Genomic DNA, 22,740 nt, shown 5'->3' on the forward strand with positions numbered 1-22,740 from the left:
CTGCCTCCCTTCACAGTCCTCTGCTTCCATATCAAAGAGGCTCATCAGAAAAGATAAGTGGAATAAGGAGTAGAGCCAAAAGATAACTGGTAGAGAACAGTTCAAGGAACTGAGTAGGCTTCATCATACCTGGTAGTAATGCTAAAATATTGCCTGTCTGGGAAATGGGCCTCATGGTACACCTCTTTGCTCTTGGTCTCCTTCTGGGAGGGTGTAGGTAAGGCCCTATGACAGTGATGGTGAACCTTTTAGAAACTGAGTACCCAAACTGCAACCCTCACACTGCATGTGAACTCCCTGCTTTACCCCAGGCAGGGGAGGGAGGAAGCACTCTCATTGGGCTGCTGGGCAGAGAACTGGGTGATGAGAGAAATGTCCTCAGGTGTGGAGAAGGGAAGGGGAGTAGACCTCTCTGGCATGCATACCATAGGTTCCCCACCATGGCCTTAGGGTAAGCTCTAGGCATCAGTGATTTATAGGCAAGGGCTTAGGCCTGATCTTTGCTTCCATGAATCCTTCAGGATAAGGCAAATATTCTAGAGAAGTGGATGGCAAAAGGTAAAGAAAGAGGTAATGTTCCCTCTCAGGCCCCAGCTCTGAGACAAGTTCTTTCTCTTAATCCTCATTCCCTTTGGGCACCCCAAGTCCTTAGCTGAAACTGTGCTCTTTGGCCACCTTGCAATTCCTGTAAGTGTTGGGACATATGTGTTTGACCTACTTAAAAACGAAGGCGGGTTCATGTAACTCTGCTTTATGGTTTTATATCAGGACTCCAAGGTTATTCCACAAACAATACTGGGGTTTATGGCTAAGCAAACAGTTCTGAATTCACTGTGTCTCCCTCTGAAGTCACAAAGATGTTAATAGTAGTAAGGGGGAATTCATATGGTGGGGTGGTGGTGGGGATTCACATGCTGAGGTTCTCACCAAGCTTAGAAGACCAAGCTTGAAAGGAAGAGGGCCCAGACTTTGTTGTAAGGATTATAGCAAGATCCCAGGGCAGAAGAGAATAAGTCTACTTCATATATAAGCATGTTAGGTTCACAGCATTGTGCAAAACAGGAAGATAAAAAACTGAACTAAGGCATTGGCTATTTTCCCTCATGGAGTTTACAGTCTAGTACAGTATGGGAAAGAATAATAAAATGGGGGCCTGGAATAGATGATCTTTAAGATCTCTTTTGGGTATTATTTTAAGATATACAAAAACAAAGTACTTTGTGAGGGCTGAGCAGGGTAAAAGTTATTTTAAAATGTCAGGAGCAAGCAAGGTTTCCTGGAGTTGATATTTGGGTTTAATAAGGAGTTCCATAAATGAGGGAGAGAGAAAGGACCCTATAGGCAAATCAAACAGTGAAAGGAAAGAAAACTCAATACTCATTCAGAGAAAAGAGCAATCCAGTTTGCCTAGAATGAAGGTTAAGGTAGAAGACAGCAGGATGAGTAAGATACAGTCATGGATCCCAGAAAGTGGAGTCTCAAATGTCCAGCTCAGGAGTTTCTCCAGAAATGAATTGCTGATGACTTCTGAGCAAGGCAGTGATTTAACCAGATCAACCCTTATGGAAAATAGTTTGGAAAGGGTGAAGATGGATTAGAGGGGTGACAGAATGGAGGCAGAAAAACCTGTTGGCTCTAAAAAAGAACCAATTACTCTTCATCACAAAGCAGAAGATCTTAGTAAGTGGAAACATGAGCAGGGATAAGATAGAAACCTGGAATCCTGGATTAGAAAAGGTTGGCCCAAGAGAGTGGGTTAGAAACTTTGACATTCCTTTATCTAAGAAACACCCATTGCCGTCTTCCTTTCTGAACCAAAGAAAAAGAGAAAAGAAATGGTGAGCTAGGGAAAGATCAGCCTGATTCATTCTCATTCTCTCCTTCTCCGTCCCTGCTCTCCTCTCCTATTCCCCTCCCCTTCTCAATCTCTGACTCTCTCTCCAAGGACCTCTAGTGGCCAAAGGAAGAAGTAGTCACGAGAAGATAAGTGATGGTCCTTTTCTGCCATCTTGCGTTGGAAGGGAGAATACCATGGATAATTCAGGCCTGGGATATAGCTAAAAGGGTTCCTGGTAAGTAGTCCAGCCAAGAATGCGTGGGGTACAGAGAAAGGGTTGGAAAAGAATTAGGAGATGGAATATAACCCCTTAACTTTATATATGTAAAAACGGAATTCCAGAAAATAATGGACATAGACTCATGACCTATGTCTCAGCTTCCTTTGTATTCAACTGCAATCTGCATCTTTGGAAGAAGAATGATCTTATCAAGGAGAGAGTAGTAGTAGTCTCTCGGTAACCAAGGATGACGATTGTCTTTGTGCGTTTTCATCTATGGTGTATAGATGAGTGTGCACAAAGACACTTGTGCGTGAAGGAGATTTAAGTGGAAAAGTTGTTGCACAGAGACAGTCCCACTCTCTCAGCGTTGGAAGCCTGGGTCCAGTGGCACGAAAAATCGTTACATCTGGAGACTTCCTCAGCTGCATTGGATGGCCATATTGTCCTTTGTGCTCCAAAGAAAAAAATTGATAGTCTCTGTCCCCCTAGAATCTTATATTCTGCTTATATGGATACCTATATTATTTTTAAACTTAGTTTCTGCACGGGTGTTTTTAAAAGAGAAGAGGACCACAGTTAGTATTCACGTTCAATTGTGATTCACATTCTATCTGCAAGTGATGTAGTTCTTAAGCTAGCAGCAAGAATGCCTCTTCTCCTTCCCCCTTCCTTCATAATTCAATTTTAAGTACTTCCAGGAATCTTCTAATAATGAGTTATTGGGTCAGGAATAAAATAGCGATGTCACCCTTTAGTCTGATAACAAACTTGAAACTAGGAGAATTGAAGGAGTAAATAGACAGTCAAACCATATTAGTGGGAGATATGAACCAACCACTATCAAATTTAGATAAATCAAATAAAAAAATAAATAAGAAAGAGGTAAAAGAAGTGAATGAAATCTTAGAAAAATTAGAGTTAATAGACATATGGAGAAAAATAAATAGGGACAAAAAGGAATACACCTTCTTCTCAGCAACACATGGCACATTCACAAAGATTGACCATACACTAGGTCACAGAAACATGGCATACAAATGCAGAAAAGCAGAAATAATAAATGCAGCCTTTTCTGATCACAAGACAATAAAAATAATGATCAGTAAGGTTACATGGAGAGCCACATCAAAAATTAATTGGAAATTAAATAATATGACACTCCAAAATTGGTTAGTTAGAGAAGAAATCATAGAAACAATTAATAATTTCATTGAGGAAAATGACAATGGTGAGACATCCTTTCAAACCTTATGGGATGCAGCCAAAGCAGTACTCAGAGGAAAATTCATATCCCTGAGTATTTCCTTATAAGGAAATCCATTAAAATACTAGATAATGAGTATTATTAAATATCCAAAAAAGTAAGAAATTAGGGTTATAAAGACAAACAAGTCTCTGCCCTCAAGAAGCTTACGTTTTATTGGCACACACAAACACACCTAGTCCAATGTTTTTCAAAGAGTTAAGTGCCCAATGCTTGGTGTGGCACAGTTGGCACTGGAATACTGAGAACTTTTCCAGGAAAGATGGGATTTGGAGATGGGTTGGTTCAGTTTAGTTTTAAAAGCAGAAAGAAACAGGAAGATAAAAAAGAATATACTGCTATACAAAGGAGGAAGAAGGAGGTACTGGAGAAGAATAAACAAACAAAAGGAGGAAAGAAATGGGGGTAAATGTCAGGTGAACTTCATTCATGTAGACCAGTCAAAGGAGATTTGAACACACACACAAATGCACACAGAGTTTGGTAGGGGAAGTATATTCAACTCAGTAGAGAAATAAGGAGGAAGGGAGGAAGTGGGAGGAAAACAGTGCAGAAGGAAGTCATCAACAATAACAAAAAAACTTCAACTTCAGAAGATAGATCCTGAAGGGGGATGAGTTTAAAAGGAAGGAAAAAAAGAAGAAAATAACTGGAAACAAAGAGGCTTTTCAGTTGACAAAGGATTGATAATGCTTGGTTCATACAGATAGTTTTCCCCTTGGTAAGGGCAGGGAAGAGTTAGCTATCTAGAGGTGCCAAGGATCACCTTTTGGACCAACCACCATTACTTCAGACTCAAAACAATCCAAACTGAGCTCATTCTTTCTTTCTGTGAGCCTGATTCCACTAGAGCAACACAATTTACTTTGTCTCCCATATTCATCAAATTGGGTTTATTCTTTAAGAACTTGTCATGGTGTGATGAAAAGAATACCAGAATCTTCATTTAAATTCTACTTCTGCCTGTGTCATATAATTTACTCTTTGGCCTTGGATCCTCTGTTCCCTCTGTGCCTCACCTGTGACCCCCTGTGTCCTCACTTGTAAACTCTGGTGGTCTGATTTCTAAGATCCCTTTGGGTCCTATGACCTGCCTCTTGACTTGAACTGTCCTGCCCTCAGAAACCAGGGTTTCTCATGCAAATGCTTCAACTGTCAACTTCCACAAGTCCTATCTCTCCAGCCCCAGATCTTTCACCTGCCTGCAGGCTTATAGGACACTTCACTTGGATATCCTGGCCCCCTCTTCTGCCTTTCCTAATCCCCATCAATTTTCAGTGCCCCCAATAACCTCAAATAGTACTGTTTAAACTCAAAAGCAAGGATTGTTTTGTCTTTGTATCTTTTTCTTTGAAACCCTTACCTTCTGTCTTAGAATCAATACTAAGTATTGGTTGGAAGGTAGGAGAGTGGTAAGGACTAGGCAACTGGGGATAAGTGACTTGCCCAGGATCACACAGCTATAAAGTGTCTGAGAACCTCTGACAAAGGTTTAATTACTCAAATTTACTAAGAGCTAAATCAATTGTACAAAAAAATCAAGCCATTCTCCAACTGATAAATGGGCAAGGGACATGAACAGGCAGTTCTCAACCAAAGAAATCAAAACTATTAATAAGCACATGAAAAAGTGCTCTACATCTCTTATAATCAGAGAGATGCAAATCAAAACAACTCTGAGGTATCACCTCACACCTAGCAGATTAGCTAACATGACAGCTATGGAAAGTAATGAATGCTGGAGGGGATGCGGCAAAGTAGGGACACTAATTCATTGCTGGTGGAGTTGTGAATTGATCCAACCATTCTGGAGGGCAATTTGGAACTATGCCCAAAGGGAGCTAAAAGACTGTCTGCCCTTTGATCCAGCCATAGCACTGCTGGGTCTGTACCCCAAAGAGATAATGGACAAAAAGACTTGTACAAGAATATTCATAGGGGGGCAGCTGGGTAGCTCAGTGGATTAAGAGCCAGGCCTAGAGACAGGAGGTCCTAGGTTCAAATCCGGCCTCAGCCACTTCCTAGCTGTGTGACCCTGGGCAAGTCACTTGACCCCCATTGCCTACCCTTACCACTCTTCTGCCTTGGAGCCAATACACAGTATTGACTCCAAGATGGAAGGTAAGGGTTAAAAAAAAAAAGAATATTCATAGAATGGAATTCATAGAATATTCACACCTCTTTGTGGTGGCCAAAAATTGGAAAATGAGGGGATGCCCTTCAATTGGGGAATGGCTGAACAAATTGTGGTATATGTTGGTGATGGAATACTATTGTCCTAAAAGGAATAATAAAGTGAAGGAATTCCATGGAGTCTGGAACAACCTCCAGGAAGTGATGCAGAGCGAAAGGAGCAGAACCAGGAAATCATTATACACAGAGACTGATACACTGTGGTACAATCGAAGATAATGGACTTCTCCATTAGGGACAATGCAATGTCCCTGAACAATCTGCAGGGACCTAAAAAACACTATCCACAAGCAGAGGATAAACTGTGGGAGTAAAAACACTGAGGAAAAGCGACTGCTTGACTACAGGGGTGGAGGGGATATGACTGAGGAGAGACTCTAAATGAACACTCTAATGCAAATACCAACAACACGGAAATGGGTTCGAGTCAAGAACACATGTGATACCCAGTGAAATCATGCATCAGTTATGGGAGAGGTGGAGTGGGGGGGGAGAAAATGATTTTTGTTTCCAATGAATAATGTTTGGAAATGACCAAATAAAATAATGTTTATTAAAAAAAAAAGAATAAAAGAAAGTATCTGAGGCCACATTTGGACCCAGGACAGTTTCTAGGCCTGGCTCTCTATCTGCAGGGTTATCTAGCTGCCTCTATTTTTGTATCTTTAACATCTAACACAATGCCTTTCAGATAGATGGTGGGTGTGTTGGTTGAATTGGATCATTTCAACTCAGCATGTCCAAATCTTATTCCTTCTTTTTAATTGCCATTCTTCCTGTCACTCAGACTTAGTTACCTCTGGATGGAATGAAAGCACCTTTAATAGGAATGAGGCAGTCAAGAGAAAAAGATATCTAGAGGCAGGCGAGACAAGGATCAATTGAACACTCAACAAGTACGGGATGTCTATGGTACTATGTGAAGTAAAGGGGAGTAGTATACCAAAAAAAAGCCTCAAACCATCTTGCCTTCAAGAAGCTTGCATTTGAATGGAGGAGATGATATGTATATAAATATGTATAGCTAAGATAAATACAAACTAGATACAAGTTAAATCTTAAGAGGAGAAGGCACTAGCAAGCTTCAATCCTGAAACCTTTTATCTCAAAAGGGATCCCAAGGGTCTGTAGAGGATAGCTTTCTGACATGTGGGACAAGTACAAAGAAGCACACTATGTAATGAAATAGAGCACGGCTAAGCCTAGAAAGAGTGAAGGGGAGTAAAATGACTAGAAAGACAAGAAGTGGATAAAATTTGACAAGCTTTAAATATTAGTGCTTATATTTATTTGATCCTAGAAGTAAAAGAGTGTAACTGAAGTTTATTGGGTAGGGGAGTAATGCACTTTAGGAAAATCACTCTGGAAGCTGAACAAGATGTCCTCCCAAGATAAGGATATCACTTCTAAACTCCTACCAAGTTGACAACTCAAGCCTTTCCTTGGCCTCCTCTCCCCTATGTTTGGAGGATTGAGCACCCTGATCTTCCCAAGGCTTTCCTTTAGAATGGGCAAAACCTGGATTCTCAGATCATGTTACTTTGCATCGGCTTCCCTGCCTGGCTCCTACTCCATACAACAAGATTTCCCCTTCGTTGAGTACCCCCTGGTGTGCAATATTTCCCCTTGACTCCTACCCCATTTTCTCATCTCATTTTGCATCTCCCTCTTTAGATTGTAAGCTCCTTAAGGGCTATCTCTTTATTACAACTCTCACACTTAGCACAGAACCAGAGATAGGCTATAGGCACTTAATAAATGTTTATTGGATCAGAATGAATTGGTCACAAGATCACAGGGAGAGTTCCTCATCTCTTTCAGCAAGAGTCCAGCAGGGGGACACCAAGTCTCTCCCAGCATTTCCTAGCAAGCCAGAAATGGAGGAAGTTACTGGGCAGGAGAAAAAGTAAATGGCTCAAGATTCCACAACAGTGAGTTAGTGACAGAGGAAAGACCACCACAAGCCCATCTACCTCCTAATTCTAGATTCTTTCCACTCAAAGTGCAGCAGCACAGATGTTCATAGCAGGTCTGAGTTATTACAAAAATATTGCTATACTGAGTTTACTATTTTTAAGATGAGAGGCATGACTGCTGGGTTTATATCCCAAAGAGATTAATAAGGAAAAAGACTTGTACAAAAATATTTATAGCCATGCTCTTTGTGGTGGCAAAAAATTGGAAAATGAGGAGATGCCCTTTGATTGGGGAATGGCTGAACACATTGTGGTATCTGTTGGTGATGGAATACTATTGTGCTCAAAGGAATAATGAACTAGAGGAATTACATGTGAACTGGAATGACCTCCAGGAAGTGATGCAGAATGAAAGGAGCAGAACCAGGAGAACCTTACAGAGACTGATACACTGTGGCACAATCGAATATAATGGACTTCTCTACTAGCAGCAATCCAATGACCCAGGATGATTCTGAGGGACTTATGAGAAAGAACACTATCCACATTCAGAGAAAGAACCGTGGAAGTAGAAACATAGAAGAAAAACAATTGCTTGATCACATGGTTTGATGGGGATATGATTGGGGATGTAGACTCTAAACAATCACCGTAGTGCAAATATTAATAATATGGAAATAGGTCTTGATCAACGACATATGTAAAACCCAGTAGAATTTTCTCATTGACTAAGGGAGGGGGGGTAGAAGGAGGGAAAGGAAAGAATATGATTCATGTAACCATGGAAAATATTCTAAATTAATTAAATAAACAAAAAAAAGAAACATGCTCTGGAAACTCATCATTTTTTATGCTTATAGACTCTTACTGTTCTGTTTTGTCAGGTTAGTTTTTTGGGGAAATTTTTAATCTTAATTTAATTGTTTTTAATTTTGTTGATATCTTTTATTTTATGTCACTTATAGATTTAACTACTATCAGTAAAACAGTGATCAAGGGCAGTTCTGAGGTTATGACAATATGCTATCTATCTCCAGAGAAAGAACTGTTGGGGTCAGAATGCAGATGGAAGTATATAATTTTTCACTTTAGTTTATTTTGGTTTATGTTTGGGGGTTTGGGTTTTATAAGATTACTCATTTACAAAAATGAACAATATGATCATTTGTTTTGTGTGATAATACATACGTAACCCAGATCAAATCACTTGCAAGTACTAGGAGGGGGAAGGGAAGGGAGGGAGAGAGATGAGTTTAATCATATAACTTAAGAAAACTTACGTGGTAATATGTTATTACATGTAATTGGAAAAATAAATAATTAATTAAAAGAAGAAGAAGAGAGGTATGTAAGGGTTTGGAAAGATTTCTATCCCATTTTTAAAAGGGTAACTGAAGGGGAAGTCTCAAAGAAAACTTGTCAATTTAGACAATCTTGGCTGGAAATGAGTTAATCTGGGCCTCAGCTTCTTTATCTGTAAAATGAAAGGGTTGGGCTCAGAGTGCAATGGCTAAGAGCTTTTTTGGCTATCAGCCTAACAATCCATGGATCTAGGAATTCATCTAGGGTTCTGGAGGGATAAGATATACATGAATATATGTATACTGAATATACATGAAACAAACTGCAGGAATCAACCGAGCATTGTATTTGGAGTCAGAGGAGCGAGTTTGAATCCTTGCTAAATCCTTTATTGCCTAAGCAAGTCATCTGATCTTTGTGAGTCTGTTTTAACATCTGTGAAATGGGAAAAACTAGATGGAAGTCTAAGCTCCTTTCTCTCCAGTTCTTAATCCCACAATCCTCTAATTTTCTGGTTTTCATCAGTAGGTTATAGGGGTCTAGCACAACATTAGAAACCAGGCCAAAGGAAAGAAGGGAAAAAGACCAAAGAGAGAAAGTTTATGTTCATAACAATCAAGGGCCATTCCAACCCTGGATCCTTGCTATAAACATTGTGAAACAGGAGTTCTGTAACCAAAGTAGAATGTGGATTGTTGCTGACATTACTATAAACAATTTAGCCGATACAAGTCTGTATAAAATACAAACTGGAACAAGATGTAATCAATTGAAGAGATGGAAATGCTAACGAAGTGAAAGCTAGGGAAATAAATGAGGAAATCATCAAAAGGATGAGCTCTAGTATGAGAACAGGGGTATCTGGACAGAAAGAAACAGTCAAGGCACGTTCTATGCCACCCCTGGTGGAGGCTACATAAACCTGATGGGTAGAGACAACAAAGTGGAGTGAAGAAGTTTCAAATCAAGACAAGGATTCCATTTCTAGTTTGGATACTCACTACCTGTTGAATCTCAACCAAATAATTTTTCTCTGGGCCTCAACAACCCCATCTATAAAATGGGAGAACTGGACTAGAAAATCTCTTGCCATTTCTTCAGGTCTTGTCACCTCTGATTAAGAGGGCACTGTAGAAGTTCAGAATGATTATGATCTAGGGACAAAGCCCTTAGGCTTCTTAAGATCCAGACAATATTTATCAGAGCTCAGGGTTTTGTTTTACACAGTACTATACATGGATTGGTTATAAGGAATGGACCAGGAGTAATAACACCCTGGGGTCTTTTGGGTATTTTCTACAAGTGTAATGATTTACTGGGAGGAAGGGAATAAGCTTTATATAGCATCTACTATGTGCCAATCACTGTGCTAAGAACCTTACAAATATTATCTCATTTGATCCTCATAACCTTGTGAAGATACTATTATTATCCCCAATTTACAATTGAGGAAACTGAGGCAAAAAGGTGCTCAGGATCACAAAACTGGTAGGTGTCTGAAGTCAGAAGTGAACTCAAGTCTTCCTTACTTCAGATCCACTGTGCCACCAGCTGCCCCTACTAACAATATGCCTGTCCAAAATTAGCTTGATTAGCCCTTAGAAAGCAGCAGCTCCCTGTTACTGGGCTCAGACAGGAAACCTTTTCAGCATGGTACAGCTTGTGTTCTGTCTAGCTTTTGAGACCTTTGAGTCACTACCATGCTAGGGAGGCATCCCATTAGGACTTCATAGGTATGAAAAGTCTTCAACATAGAAAGCACATAATAACACAAATGAAGGATGTCATCAAAGAATGTAAGGCAGAAAGAGAAAATGGGCTGGCCATGTGGCAAGAGATATGCTGACAGAGAAGCAGGGTGTACCACTGATGGCCTCTCAATGTCAGAAGAAAGCAGAGAAGGGCATCCTTGGGGCATTCACCTTAGGGAGAGGTGGACAAGACTCACAATAGGCTGGTGGACATGATGGGCTGCAATCCTTATCCTTTCCCACTGATGACTCATTTGAGTCATGTCTATAAACTGCAGAGGAAGATTCAAGGTTAATGTAAGGGAAAATGCACTAAAACTCAGACCTATCCAAGAGTAGAATAGGCTGCCCTACCACTGGAAGTCTCTGAGTACAGATTTGTTGGGGATGTTGGAGTGGAGAACACTGTTCAAACACAGACTGAAGAGATGACTTCCAAGATTCCTTCCAACTGACCTAGGAATCTAATCCCTTGGTTCTCTAATTTAGAACCTTGACCTTATTTTGTTGTGCAGATTAAGTACCTCCAATAAGTATTTTGTACCTATTGTATATTGCATATGTGTATATATATATATATATATATATATATATATATAATACAATTATAATCTGAATTCCATGCCAGAATTCACTAGAACAATGGTTCTCAAAATCTGTGGTATTAAGATCCCATTACACTCTCAAAATACTGAGGACTTCCTCCTCACAAAGAGTTTCTGTTTGTGTGAATTATATCTACTAACATTTCTCACATTAGCCATTAAAATGTCTTTATTATTATGAAAATAATTTGACTTACATTCTACCCCCCTCCTCAAACCATTCTTTGTGAAATACTGTGCTAGAGAAAGGAATCTGACCCTGAAGTTTCTTCCTCAGACAGATTGTACTCTTATTTTTTTTTAAACACTTACCTTCCAGCTTAGAATCAATACTGTATTTGGTTGCAAGGCAGAAGAACAGTAAGGGCTAGGGAATGGGGGTTAAGTGACTTGCCCAGGGTCACACAGCTAGGAAGTATCTGAGGCTAGATTTGAACCCAGGACCTCCCATCTCTGGGCCTGAGTCATCTCACTGCCCCTATGGTTGTAATCTTACAGTAAACCAATACACTGGTATAAAATCGAGGACTTGTTTGGGATATAGGAACAGTGAATATGATACTTAACTTTGTTTTAATTGGTCTGATCACCCCTGAGGTTAAGAGTCTACTATATTATAGAAGGGGCATGTAAGTTCATCAATTCCTCTCAGTTAACTACAATCTGAAGATAGAAGAAAATAACTTATAGGACCATGAGACCTGAGAGCATGAGTCCATAGAGATAGGTAAATCTTAAATACCTGACTGTACAAACAGGCTCTGTAAAAGGGAATATCTTAGCTGAAATCACACGGGTAAGAATTTAACACTCTTTCTGAATCCAGGCTACATCTACTATATTAAACAACATACTAAAATTGCTATTCAATATATGGACTGCCTAGAAGATACGAGATATTTTATCTAGATTATGGAAAGGTAAAAGTAACATACTTTAAAAGTATTTTGTTAATCTAAAAGTATGGAATAGTGCAAGTATTCACCTGATTGTAGGATTTAGGGATGAAGGGTACTTTAAAGGTTATCAAGTCTAATCATAGGATTTAGGCTTCTTTGATTATAAGAGGGTTGGAAAGAGGATTGGACTTGATTTTTTTTTTGCCACTGACAATACTGAAACATTTTATTTTGAGAATTAAAATTCATTAAACTATCTGAGCTTTGCTAAAAGCTCCCAAAGTCCCTCAGTTCTCCACTTGATGGTTTTATAAAAGCCTCTGATGTGTCTTAATATGAAAATACTCATGAACAAGCATTTATGTGAAAACACCAAAAAAAAAAACAATTTATTCTATAAAGGAGAAAACTGTAGAGAGAAAGTGTTACCCAAGGTCACATAGATAATAAATAATGCAGTAAAGGATCAAACCAAAATCCTTTAACTCCAAAATCACTGCTCTTGCTTATCCCTATTTTACAGATAAAGAAACTGATTCAGAAAATTTAAGCAACTAGCTCAGGGTCATATAGTCTAAGCATCAGAGCTGAGTTTCTTTCTTTCTTTTTTTTTAAAACGTTAGAATCTTAGAGTCCATACTAAGTATCAGTTTCAAGGCAGAAGAGTAGTAAGGGCTAGGCAATTAAGTGACTTGACCAGGGCCATACAGCTAGGAAGTGTCTGAGGCTACACTGGAACCTAGGTTTCCCTGTCTCCAGGCCCTAGTTGCCCCACAGATGGGAATCTTAATGAGGTCTTCTAAAATGTCTGGAGTTTTTTTTGTTTGTTTTTTTACTACAACATATTGTTAAGTCACAAGCTCAAATAGCTCTAGCTTCCTGAGGACAGGACTCTAGGTGAGATTTTATGCCACATAGCTGATAGACCTTCAAAAGAATGTTTACTGAAAAGGACACTGAAATCACTAACCAGAAGAAGGGCTTTATTCAGTTTCTTTATAGCATTTTGCTAGATGATGTTAAAAAAAAAAAGGGCATTCCACTCAGAGGGCAGTAAATCCAAAAAGAAAACCCAGATTTAGGTGGAAAAAATCCAAGACAGATTTTCAGAATGTAAACTACTAGGTCTGATGAAGAAACTAGCTATGAATACTAAGAAGTCTCTACCTACCAAGAAAGGAATTCACATCAAAACATGAGTAAAGAACCTACAACTAAGACCTCAATTTGAGCACAATCAGCCTGAAACAAATTTCCTACACAATCAGATACCTCTCTACCCAGTATTAAAAGGGATAAAATCTACCTATCTCCATTGTTGTGAAAACTCAACTTGGCTTTTAAAACTACACACAATGAGCATGTTATTCCAGCAGAGAGGTCTCTTTCCTCCATAAGAGCTTTATTCTGCGAGTGTCCAAATAACAGTGACCATTACATGAAATGAAGGGATTATACAATATTAGGGAAAGGACCATTAAGACCATATAGTCCAATTACCTTCTACAGAAGAGCAAACTGAGGCTTGAGGAATAGTTTAACTTTGCATTATGATAGCAGAAGCAAAATTAAGACATTCAATTTTTTAAAAAATAAACTATAGGGGGCAGCTGGGTAGCTCAGTGGATTGAGAACCAGGCCTAGAGACGGGAGGTCCTAGGTTCAAATCTGGCCTCAGCCACTTCCTAGCTGTGTGACCCTGGGCAAGTCACTTGACCCCCATTGCCTAGCCCTTACCACTCTTCTGCCTTGGAGCCAATACACAGGGTTGACTCCAAGACGGAAGGTAAGGGCTTAAAATAAATAAATAAATAAATAAATAAACTATAATTTGATGTTGACATTCAGAAAAAAAATTAAAAGAAGCGGTAAGGTATGAATAATCCAGTTTAGGAGAATATTCAAAAAGACTTTTTTTTTTTTTGCAGTCCAGGAAAAACAATCTAAGAATCATGAAGAACAAGCACTTAAGGAGAATCCTGATAAAAGTGCCCATAGGAAAGTGGGCAACTTTCATAAAAAGAAAACCTTCCCTAAGCAAGAATAGGAAAGAACTCCAAAACATGACAAGTCTAGAAATGAAAGAGGCCAAAAAGAAATTGGAAGAGGCACCTTGCAAGAAACTCCAAAGTTAACAATAAGAGATCCATAAAATATACACAAAAGGAAATCGGCCAAAGAATGAGTAGGTTCTCTTCATTAGAGTTCAAAGGGAGAGAGAGTTCAGGGATGCTCCATCAATTTTGCAAGAGAAGATTAGATTTCTTTATCAGAGTAGGGGCTTGGATGATAAAAGTTTTAAGAAACTAGGTAAAGGGAAGTCTTTGGCAAGCTTTGTGTAAGATAGGAAATTGGGACATTAAAACAGAGAACTGGACATTTAGGCAAGAGCCACTGGCCTCTTTCACTTTTAGTATTTCTTCTCTTTTCTCTCTCTCTCTCTCTCTCTCTCTCTCTCTCTCTCTCTCTCTCTCTCTCTCTCTCTCTCTCTCTCTCTCCCCCCCCCCCCCTTTTCAACTGGCTCTTTCCTACACTTAATTTGTACTCACATCACATCCCCCCCCCCCCCCCAGTACTTTTTCCTCCATCAAGGCCCATTAGAAGACAAGGTTTTTGCAGAGAATAGACACTTAATAAGTGTTTGCTTAAATGCAGTGATCCTGAACAACTTGGAGGAAATTTATGAGAAAGAACACTATCCACATTCAGAGGAAAAACTGTGGGAGTAGAAGCACCAAAGAAAAACAACTGCTTGATTACATGGGTTGAGGGGAATATGATTGGGAATGTAGACTCTAAATGATCATCCTAGTGCAAACATCAACATGGAAATAGGTTCTGATCAAGGACACATGTAAAACCCAGTGGAATTGTGTGTCAGCTACAGGAAAGGGTGAGGGGAGGGAGGGAAAGAATATGATTCTTGTAACCAAGGAATAATGTTATAAATTGACTAAATAAAATTTTCTTTAAAAAAAAATAAGTGTTTGCTTATTCTTTATTGAATATAGTCTAGCTAATGAAGCATTTTGTTTTCTGTTATTAATTTTTTAAATGTAGGAGGCCATATACCATAAAAGGTCCAAAGAGATATTCAACCTAAATTTTAAAGAGCACATCAAAAATAATTTAAAGGAGAATGGAAGGAGGGTTTTTTTGTCATTATGACTAGGGAGAGAAATGTTAATCAAAGAAGAAAAATTACCACAAAAGATGAAACAGTTCTGATTATATAAAAATTAAAGTCTTAGGGCAAACAAAATCAATGTAGAGAAAAAAATTGTATGGGAAAATAACTTTGCATTAAATATCTGATAAAAACCTTATAATTAAGGTATATGGGGAAGTGACCCAAATATAAAAATGTAGTTACAAATAGATCAAAGGATAGGAAATAATTTTCAAAAAAAGACATTCAAACTATCAACTATGGGAAAAATATTTAAGTATCTAATAAGAGAAATGCAAATCACAACAACTCTGGGGTTCATTTCACATCCATCAAGTTGCTACAATAACAAAAATCAGAACTAGTCATTGTTAGAGGACTGTGAGAACACACTGTTGGTAAAGATGCCAACTGATCTTACTCTTCTATAAATTTATTTGGAGTTATGAGATAAAAGTCACTCAACTGTTCATGTTTTTTGAACCAGTGATATTGGTACTGGATACATATCCCCAAAGTGGTAAAGACAGAAAAAAAAGTCTAAAGCATACCAATATATTCATAGTAGCACATATTATAACAACAAAAAATTAGGAAACAAATATTATGACACATGAATGGAATGGATTATTACACTTAGGAAACAAGAATTCACGAAAGATGGAACATGAGGAATCCTGAGAAACATGGGAAGACTTATGAACTGATAAAGAGTGAAGTGAGCAGAAACAACAGAAAAATACCTAAAAGGACCACAATAGTACTATAATAAAACAACACTAAGAGGAAGCTGAATATAGATTAATTGCAATGACCAATCATGGTCCTAGAGAAGAGATGAGGAAACATACTTCCTTCTCCTCAGTAGAGATATGAGGGACTATAGGTGCAAAAATATTGAATACAATGGCCAATAAAGATGCTTTACTGTTCACTTTTGTGGTCATTTGATATAAATGAAGATTGGATTAGGAAATAACTAGAGGACAAAAAGTAAAAGATATGAATAAAACAATTTTTTAAAAGACCAAAAAAAGATGGTGTTATGTTTCTTTAAATGTGCAAGCTAAATTAATCAAAGGACACAAGAAAAAAGCAATTAAATTAAGGCAGTAGGGTACAATGGAATGCACACTGGCCTAGGAGTCAGAGGGTCAGCTCCTTATTCAGGCTTTTATTAACTGCATGGCCTTAGGCAACAAACTTGCCCTCTTTATGATCCGGTTTTCAATCTTGTAAAATGAAAGAACTGAATTAGATGACCTTTAAGATCCCTTACAGTTCTACACTCTATGATGCCTATGACTTGTTTTTTGAGAGTTGTTTTTCCTGCAGGTCTGTAGCCTTGGGGGTGGGAGGATGGGGGAAGTTCCTTGACTTTGGATTATAAACTACTGCTTTTACCAGTTCCCTTCCCACCTCAATGAAAACAGCCCAGGACCCTGGACTCCAGGGTCTTCGGAAGAGCAACATGACCCTCAGAGTATGGTCCTTGCTTCCAGCTCAGCCCCTGTAGCCAACATCCAGAGAAGTGCCCAGCCAGAAGTGCCTACCTAGGAGGTCAGAGAGCTACCTTACCTGAAGTAGCAAAGTAGCTGGAGGAAAAGACAAAAAGGCAGCAGATACCAAGGAAAGTCAAAACAATGCTATCACCTAGATCATCAGCTCCCTTCAGACTCTACAGAAGAAAGACTAAGAGCTTGAATATAAGAGACCTGAGAAAGTAGTACTCATAGATCACTAGCCCTACTTTCAGTCCTGGGCCCTGTAGGTACCAGTGAGGGGAATAATCTTTGCCCCCCACCAATGGGAAGGTTAAGCTTGAGGAATGTCAGGATCCCTCAGACCACAGTACTTGTTTCTTGACAAACTCCCAGAGGCCATCATTCTAGGAAACAAATCCTGTAGAGACAAGTCCTAAAAACAGTTTCTGCAGCTGAGGCAGATCCCAATTCCTTAGCAACCATAACTGATTACCTAGATTAGAAAGTTCAAGCCAACAAAGTTCTTGGCAGTGTCAAGTGGTTCAACATCAGAAACAGACGTGATTTTTATTAGTGGAAATTACATCAAAAAAGAGGCATTATAATCTGTTCTGCTGCTATTCCCTAAGGACCACAGGACCTTCCCATCTGACTTGTAGCTGCCACTTCTTGTCTAGATCATGCTGTTCTTTTTTTACTAATCTTTTTTATGTTCTTATTTTATTTTTTATGAATTATATGTAATAACGAACTTCCACACAAGTTTTCCTAAGTTATATGACTGAACTTATCTCCCTTCCTCTCTTCCTTTCCTCTTTCCAGAGGATAATACATGTATTATCATACAAAACATTTTCATATTGTTCATTTTTATAAGTGAGTAGTCTTATAAATCTTATAAAACCAAAACCCCAAAACATAAACCCAAATAAACAACTGAAAATTTTGTATGCTTTAATATGCATTCTGACTCCAACAGTTCTTGCTCTGGAGGTGGAGAGCATTCTCTGTAATAAGTCTCTCAGAATTGTCCTGGATCACTGTAGTGATGATAATAGCTTAGTCTACCACAGTTGATAATTTCACAATATTGCTGTTAGAATGTACAATGTTTTCCTGGTTCTGCTTATTTCACTCTAGATAAGTTCAGGAAGATCTTTCTAGCTTTTTCTGAAATCATCTCGTTCATCATTCCTTATAGCACAATAGTATTACATCACCATCATATACCACAATTTGTTCAGCCATTCCCAATTGATGGACATCCTTTCAATTTCCAATTCCTTGCCATCACAAAAAGAGTAGCCAGCTATAAATATTTTTGTACAAGTAGTTCCTTTCTTCTTTTTTTATTTTGTAGATCTTGCTGTCTTGTGTCTTAACAGTTCATATTAAGACAGAAAGAAAGGGTTTAAAAAGAATCTCATAGTCCAACTCTTTAACTTTACAGACTGGGAAACTGAGACAGAAAGAAAAGTAAATTGCCTAAGATCACACTGCTAGTTACTGGCAGAGCCAAGATCCAAGTTTACCAACTCCTAGGCCATATTCACACATGTAATGGTTCAGCCATACTAATATTTCTGTTACAAGGTCAATCTTCAAGAAACAAAGAGAGCAAATCCATTATTGGACTCATCAATGGTATGTCTGCAAGATCACTTATTTGGCACTTATCACATATTACCTTAAAAATCAATACTTCATAACAAAGACTAATGAATTTTGTGACCAGAGGATAGGGATCAATGAATCATAACATGTGGAGCTATAGATCTTAGTCTAATACAATAAAATTTACAATCTTTAGCATAGCATTCTAGCTCCCCCAAAATCTGGGTCCATTTTAGCTTTCCAACTAGGTTTATACTGGTTCCCCTACATACACTCTATGGTTTAGCCAACATAGGCTTTTCTCAGTTTCCTGAACATAACTCAGAAAGTTCTATGTCTCTGCTCTTGACTAGAAAACCTAGTTCTCAAACCTAGATCAACTGACATTCTTCCTCAAAGCCTCCCCTGACCCTCATCAGCAGTTAGCAAAATCCTCCATACCCAGGATGTTCTTACTTAAAGGAACTGTTTACAGCATATTTGAAGTGTAATCATATCACTATTTTAAAAACTGTATTCACAAATCATTAGAGCCAAAAGAGACTTTGGAAGGCCTTTTAAAAAAAGCCTAGTAATAAAGATATCACTATATTATGATTATCTGTAGGGGGAAGCAAATCCTCTGTCCCAACCCAGGGCAGAGAGAAAAGAGGCTAATGTATTTAGTTGTCTGTGGGTCCGGAAGGAATATCTAGCTCAAGATGGCTGTGGTCATTCACTAGATTCAAAGATCCCACCTGAGCCACCTGAAGGTCGCTAAGAATATAATGATAATACATTTATATTGTGATTTAATGTTTACAAACTTTTCAATAATTCTGTAAGGTAGGCAATACAACTATACTCTCCATTTCATGGATGAGGAAACTAAAACACAGAGTTTAACTTGCCCAAACTTGCCCACTAAAATAAATATCAGAATTTGAATCATCTCCTGGCTCCAAACTCAGATCTTTATACTATACCACACTGCTGCCATTTGATAGTGAAAACATTTTATTTAACTATCTGTAACAAACACTATACCTACTGCACACAAGGTACTATTCTTGGCACTGAAGACACAAAGATAAATCCTGTCTCTGTCTTCAAGGATCTTATGTTGTACTAGGGGAAAATATGTATACAAATAAGTACAAAGTAATTTTGGCATTGGAATACTAAGAGGAGGGAGGAATACAAAAAAGGACTCATGTAGGATGTGGAATATAAATTGAGCCTTGTAGGAAACAAAGAGTGCCAAGAGGTGGAAGTTCTCCTAAAAAAGGAGTATATTCCAAGCTTAGGGGACACCGCCAGGAAAAAGATACCAAAGGTATACAGACTGCAAGTAAGGGAATGAACAGCACCAGTCTAGCTGGAAAAATGTGTGAGGGAAACTGATATACAATTATTCAGGAAAGGAAGACTGAAGGCATTGTAAATGGCTTTAAATGTCAAATAGCAGAGACAGTAATTCTGAGGTTTTGCAGAAGTGGAATCTGGGAGATCTGAACAGTGGCTAGACTGGGAGAGGGGAAGAGTCCAGGATGACTGATTAGTCAGAACTCTGAGGAAAACAGATTATTTGATGAACACAGGAAACAAAAAACAATATGGTCCTTGATCTAAGTAAACTTGCATTCTACTAGGGAGTTATAACAAATAAGAAAATGCAAGGTGATCTGAGGAGGGAGAAGAGAAAACCAAGGGAATAAGCATTTTAAAAGCACCTATTATGTGCCAAGCACTATACTAAGCTCTTTACAAATATCTCATTTAATCCTCACAACAATCTTATGAGGTAAAGGCTCTTATTTTCCACATTTTACAGTTGAGGAAACTGAGGCAAAAGGAAGGTTAAGTGACTTTCCCAAGGTCACACAGCTACTAAGTGTCTGAGTCTGGATTTGAACTCATCTTCCTGACTCCTGGACAGAATGCCTGGTTCAAGGAACAATTAGTAGTAACCAGTTCATCTGCAATGGGGGGGGGGGGGGAAGAGGGAGAGAGGAGAGAGAGAGAGAGAGAGAGAGAGAGAGAGAGAGAGAGAGAGAGAGAGAGAGAGAGAGAGAGAGAGATGAAATAGAAATGAAGACTGTGACCAAGTTTTAAAGGTCCACAGATACCAGGCTAAAAAGTTTGCATTTTGTCTGAGAAATAATAGTAAGTCACTGAAGACATCTGTTCACTTTATGGCTCATTAGGGACTCTTTTAAAGATGGGATCTTAATGAAAAGGACCCCAGAAATAGAAAATCCCTAAATAAGGACAAAAATACTCTGGGCCCACCTCACTTCCAGTCTTATCCAGATAAAATCCAGTTAAAAGACAAAGTAGAAAGGCAGTCACAATAAATTCAACCCTAGAGGTGAATATGAAGAAGGAAGATAAAGTGGAGAAGCAAATTCATTCATGTGCACTAGCATTGGGATAGGGCAGTGATGACAAACCTAAGGCACACATACCAAAGATGGCACTCAGAGTATTTTCTGTGAGCACGCCCATGCCCTCCCTCCCAACCCTACTAGAGTTCCTTATTAGAAAGGCAGATGGACTCAAGAGGAGCTGCTCCCTTCCCCCTCTCTACCATGTCTGATGATATTTTTTCACACCACTCACCCCTCTGCCCAGCACTTCCTCCCTCCCCTGTGTGGAGGAAGGGGGGGGGGGGGGCAGGGAATGCCTAGCTCTAGGTGTGTGTGTAGGGGCAGCACAGCACTTGGTCTCTAAAGGTTCGCCATCACTGGCAAAGGGTATGAAAAAGTTGAAGAGATTGATTACTTGCTTATGTGCCTTAAGATCTTTTATTTTCTCTTTTTATACATACACATACACACACACACACACCCTCAAATTACTAAACACTAAGGAGTATTTTGTATATTCACCCTCTGAAGGAATCCCCCAAGAATTTGAAAACAAAGTGCATTAAAGTAGCTCAGTGGATAAAGGGATAGAGCCCAGGCCTGGCGTCAGGTGAACTTGGTTAAAATCTGGCCTCAAACACTTCCTAGCTGTGTGATCCTGGGCAAATCACTTAATCTCAATTGCCTAGCTGTCACTCCTCTTCTCTTGGCTCAATGGACACTAAGATAGAAGCTAAGGGTAGAAAGAAAGAAAGAGTTCAATTGACAGTCTTGTTTTTCCTCAAGTAGGTCGTCCTTCAACAAATACCAAGCACAACTTATTATTATTCCCACAGAATGGTGCCACTAATCTAGACCCACTCCTGGCAAACTCCTCCCACTGTCCTGTTCCTCCCCCTTCTGTGCTGGACAGCGGCCTCCTTACTAAAATGCTAGCTAGTCCTCGGTTTTATCCAGTGGAGATGGGAAGCCCAATTAAGATTACACAAACCGAAGAAAGAGGGTTAGGGAAATAGAGAGAAAGGAGGCAGGAAGGGGGTTGCTGGTGTTGGGGGCGGGGGAAGATGCAAGACCAGTCCTGCTCAAAGGAAATTCTCTTCCACCTACTGGGCAGAGCTGGCTGGAGAAGGAGGAAGGAAACCGCCAGGACGAGACGGACAGGCTAGGCTGAGTAGATGTGTGGCAATGAGCAATCCAGGCAGACAGTGGCCATGGCGAGTCCTGCGAGCTCCGGTTCTAGTCCCGTTTCCCGGCTCAATAGGCAGTAGGCCCCATTCTCCTCCATTACCTTCCAGGTCTCCCTGTAGCCCGCGCTCCAAAGCCCTTTAATCCCTGAGTGTGCTCCCCACTGGGGCCTTGGTTCCCCCACAGCCCAACGCCGGGGAAGGCCGGGGGGCCGCTCAGCTGCCATTGGAGCCTCCCCTTCTTCACCAACCCGAATCCCTGGTGCCCCTAAACACAGAGCGGGAGACGCGGTCTGGGCTCAGTACGGGTCCCTTGGGTGTCCCCCCGCCTCCCCCGCCGCGTCCCGGGCTCGTTGCAGTCCCCTGGATGACCTCCCCCCCCCCCCCCCCGCGCCTCCTCAGCCACGGGCCCGGCCCCGCGCTCCCCCAGGCGGGGCGGGCCTCGCTCACCCTCAAGAGTCTCGCACTGCACCAGGTTGAGGTAATCCTGCTGGCTCAGCACCCCGGCCTTGAAGCCCCGGACCAAACCCTCCAAGTAGCCATTGTCCACGTTGAAGTAGAGCTCGGGGAAAGACGACATTATGGCGGCGGCAGTGGCTCCGGTAAGGTAACAAGGGGGAACTACGGTCGAACCGGAACCGGGCCGGGCATGTGATCCCGCCCCCCAAGAATCAGGTGATTCGCAGCCGGGGCGGTGGCTCTGACAGCTGGGTCAGATGACCGTCTCTGCGCCGGATCACATGACGCAAAAAGGGCGTGGCTAAAGCCAACTATTGGCTTATGAATGATTCCTGGCTTCACGGCGTACACTGCGCACGTGCAAATGGAATGGCTCATTGCGCGTGCGCGAAGCTTCGGCGTGCTGGATTCCTTATTCCCCGGGGAAAAGGGAATGGACTTTAGAGGATGGTTTCCCGGGAGAGAACGCCTGAATTCTCTACCTCGAGATCT

The 22,740-nt window shown here is 40.0% G+C and overlaps 1 protein-coding gene across 1 annotated transcript in view; it reads right to left on the reverse strand.

The window, feature by feature from the left end:
- Positions 1 to 22,536, reverse strand: part of ATP6V0D1 (ATPase H+ transporting V0 subunit d1) — a 109,011-nt gene extending 86,475 nt beyond the window's left edge. Inside the window, exon 1 of the mRNA XM_001364793.4 lies at positions 22,240 to 22,536. Coding sequence (XP_001364830.1) covers positions 22,240 to 22,369 — 130 coding nt within the window. The 5' untranslated portion in view covers positions 22,370 to 22,536. The remainder of the gene's footprint in view (positions 1 to 22,239) is intronic.
- Between the last annotated feature and the right edge of the window lie 204 nt (positions 22,537 to 22,740).

Source organism: Monodelphis domestica, chromosome 1 (assembly GCF_027887165.1).
Source record: "Monodelphis domestica isolate mMonDom1 chromosome 1, mMonDom1.pri, whole genome shotgun sequence".
Classification (NCBI taxonomy): Eukaryota; Metazoa; Chordata; class Mammalia; order Didelphimorphia; family Didelphidae; genus Monodelphis; species Monodelphis domestica.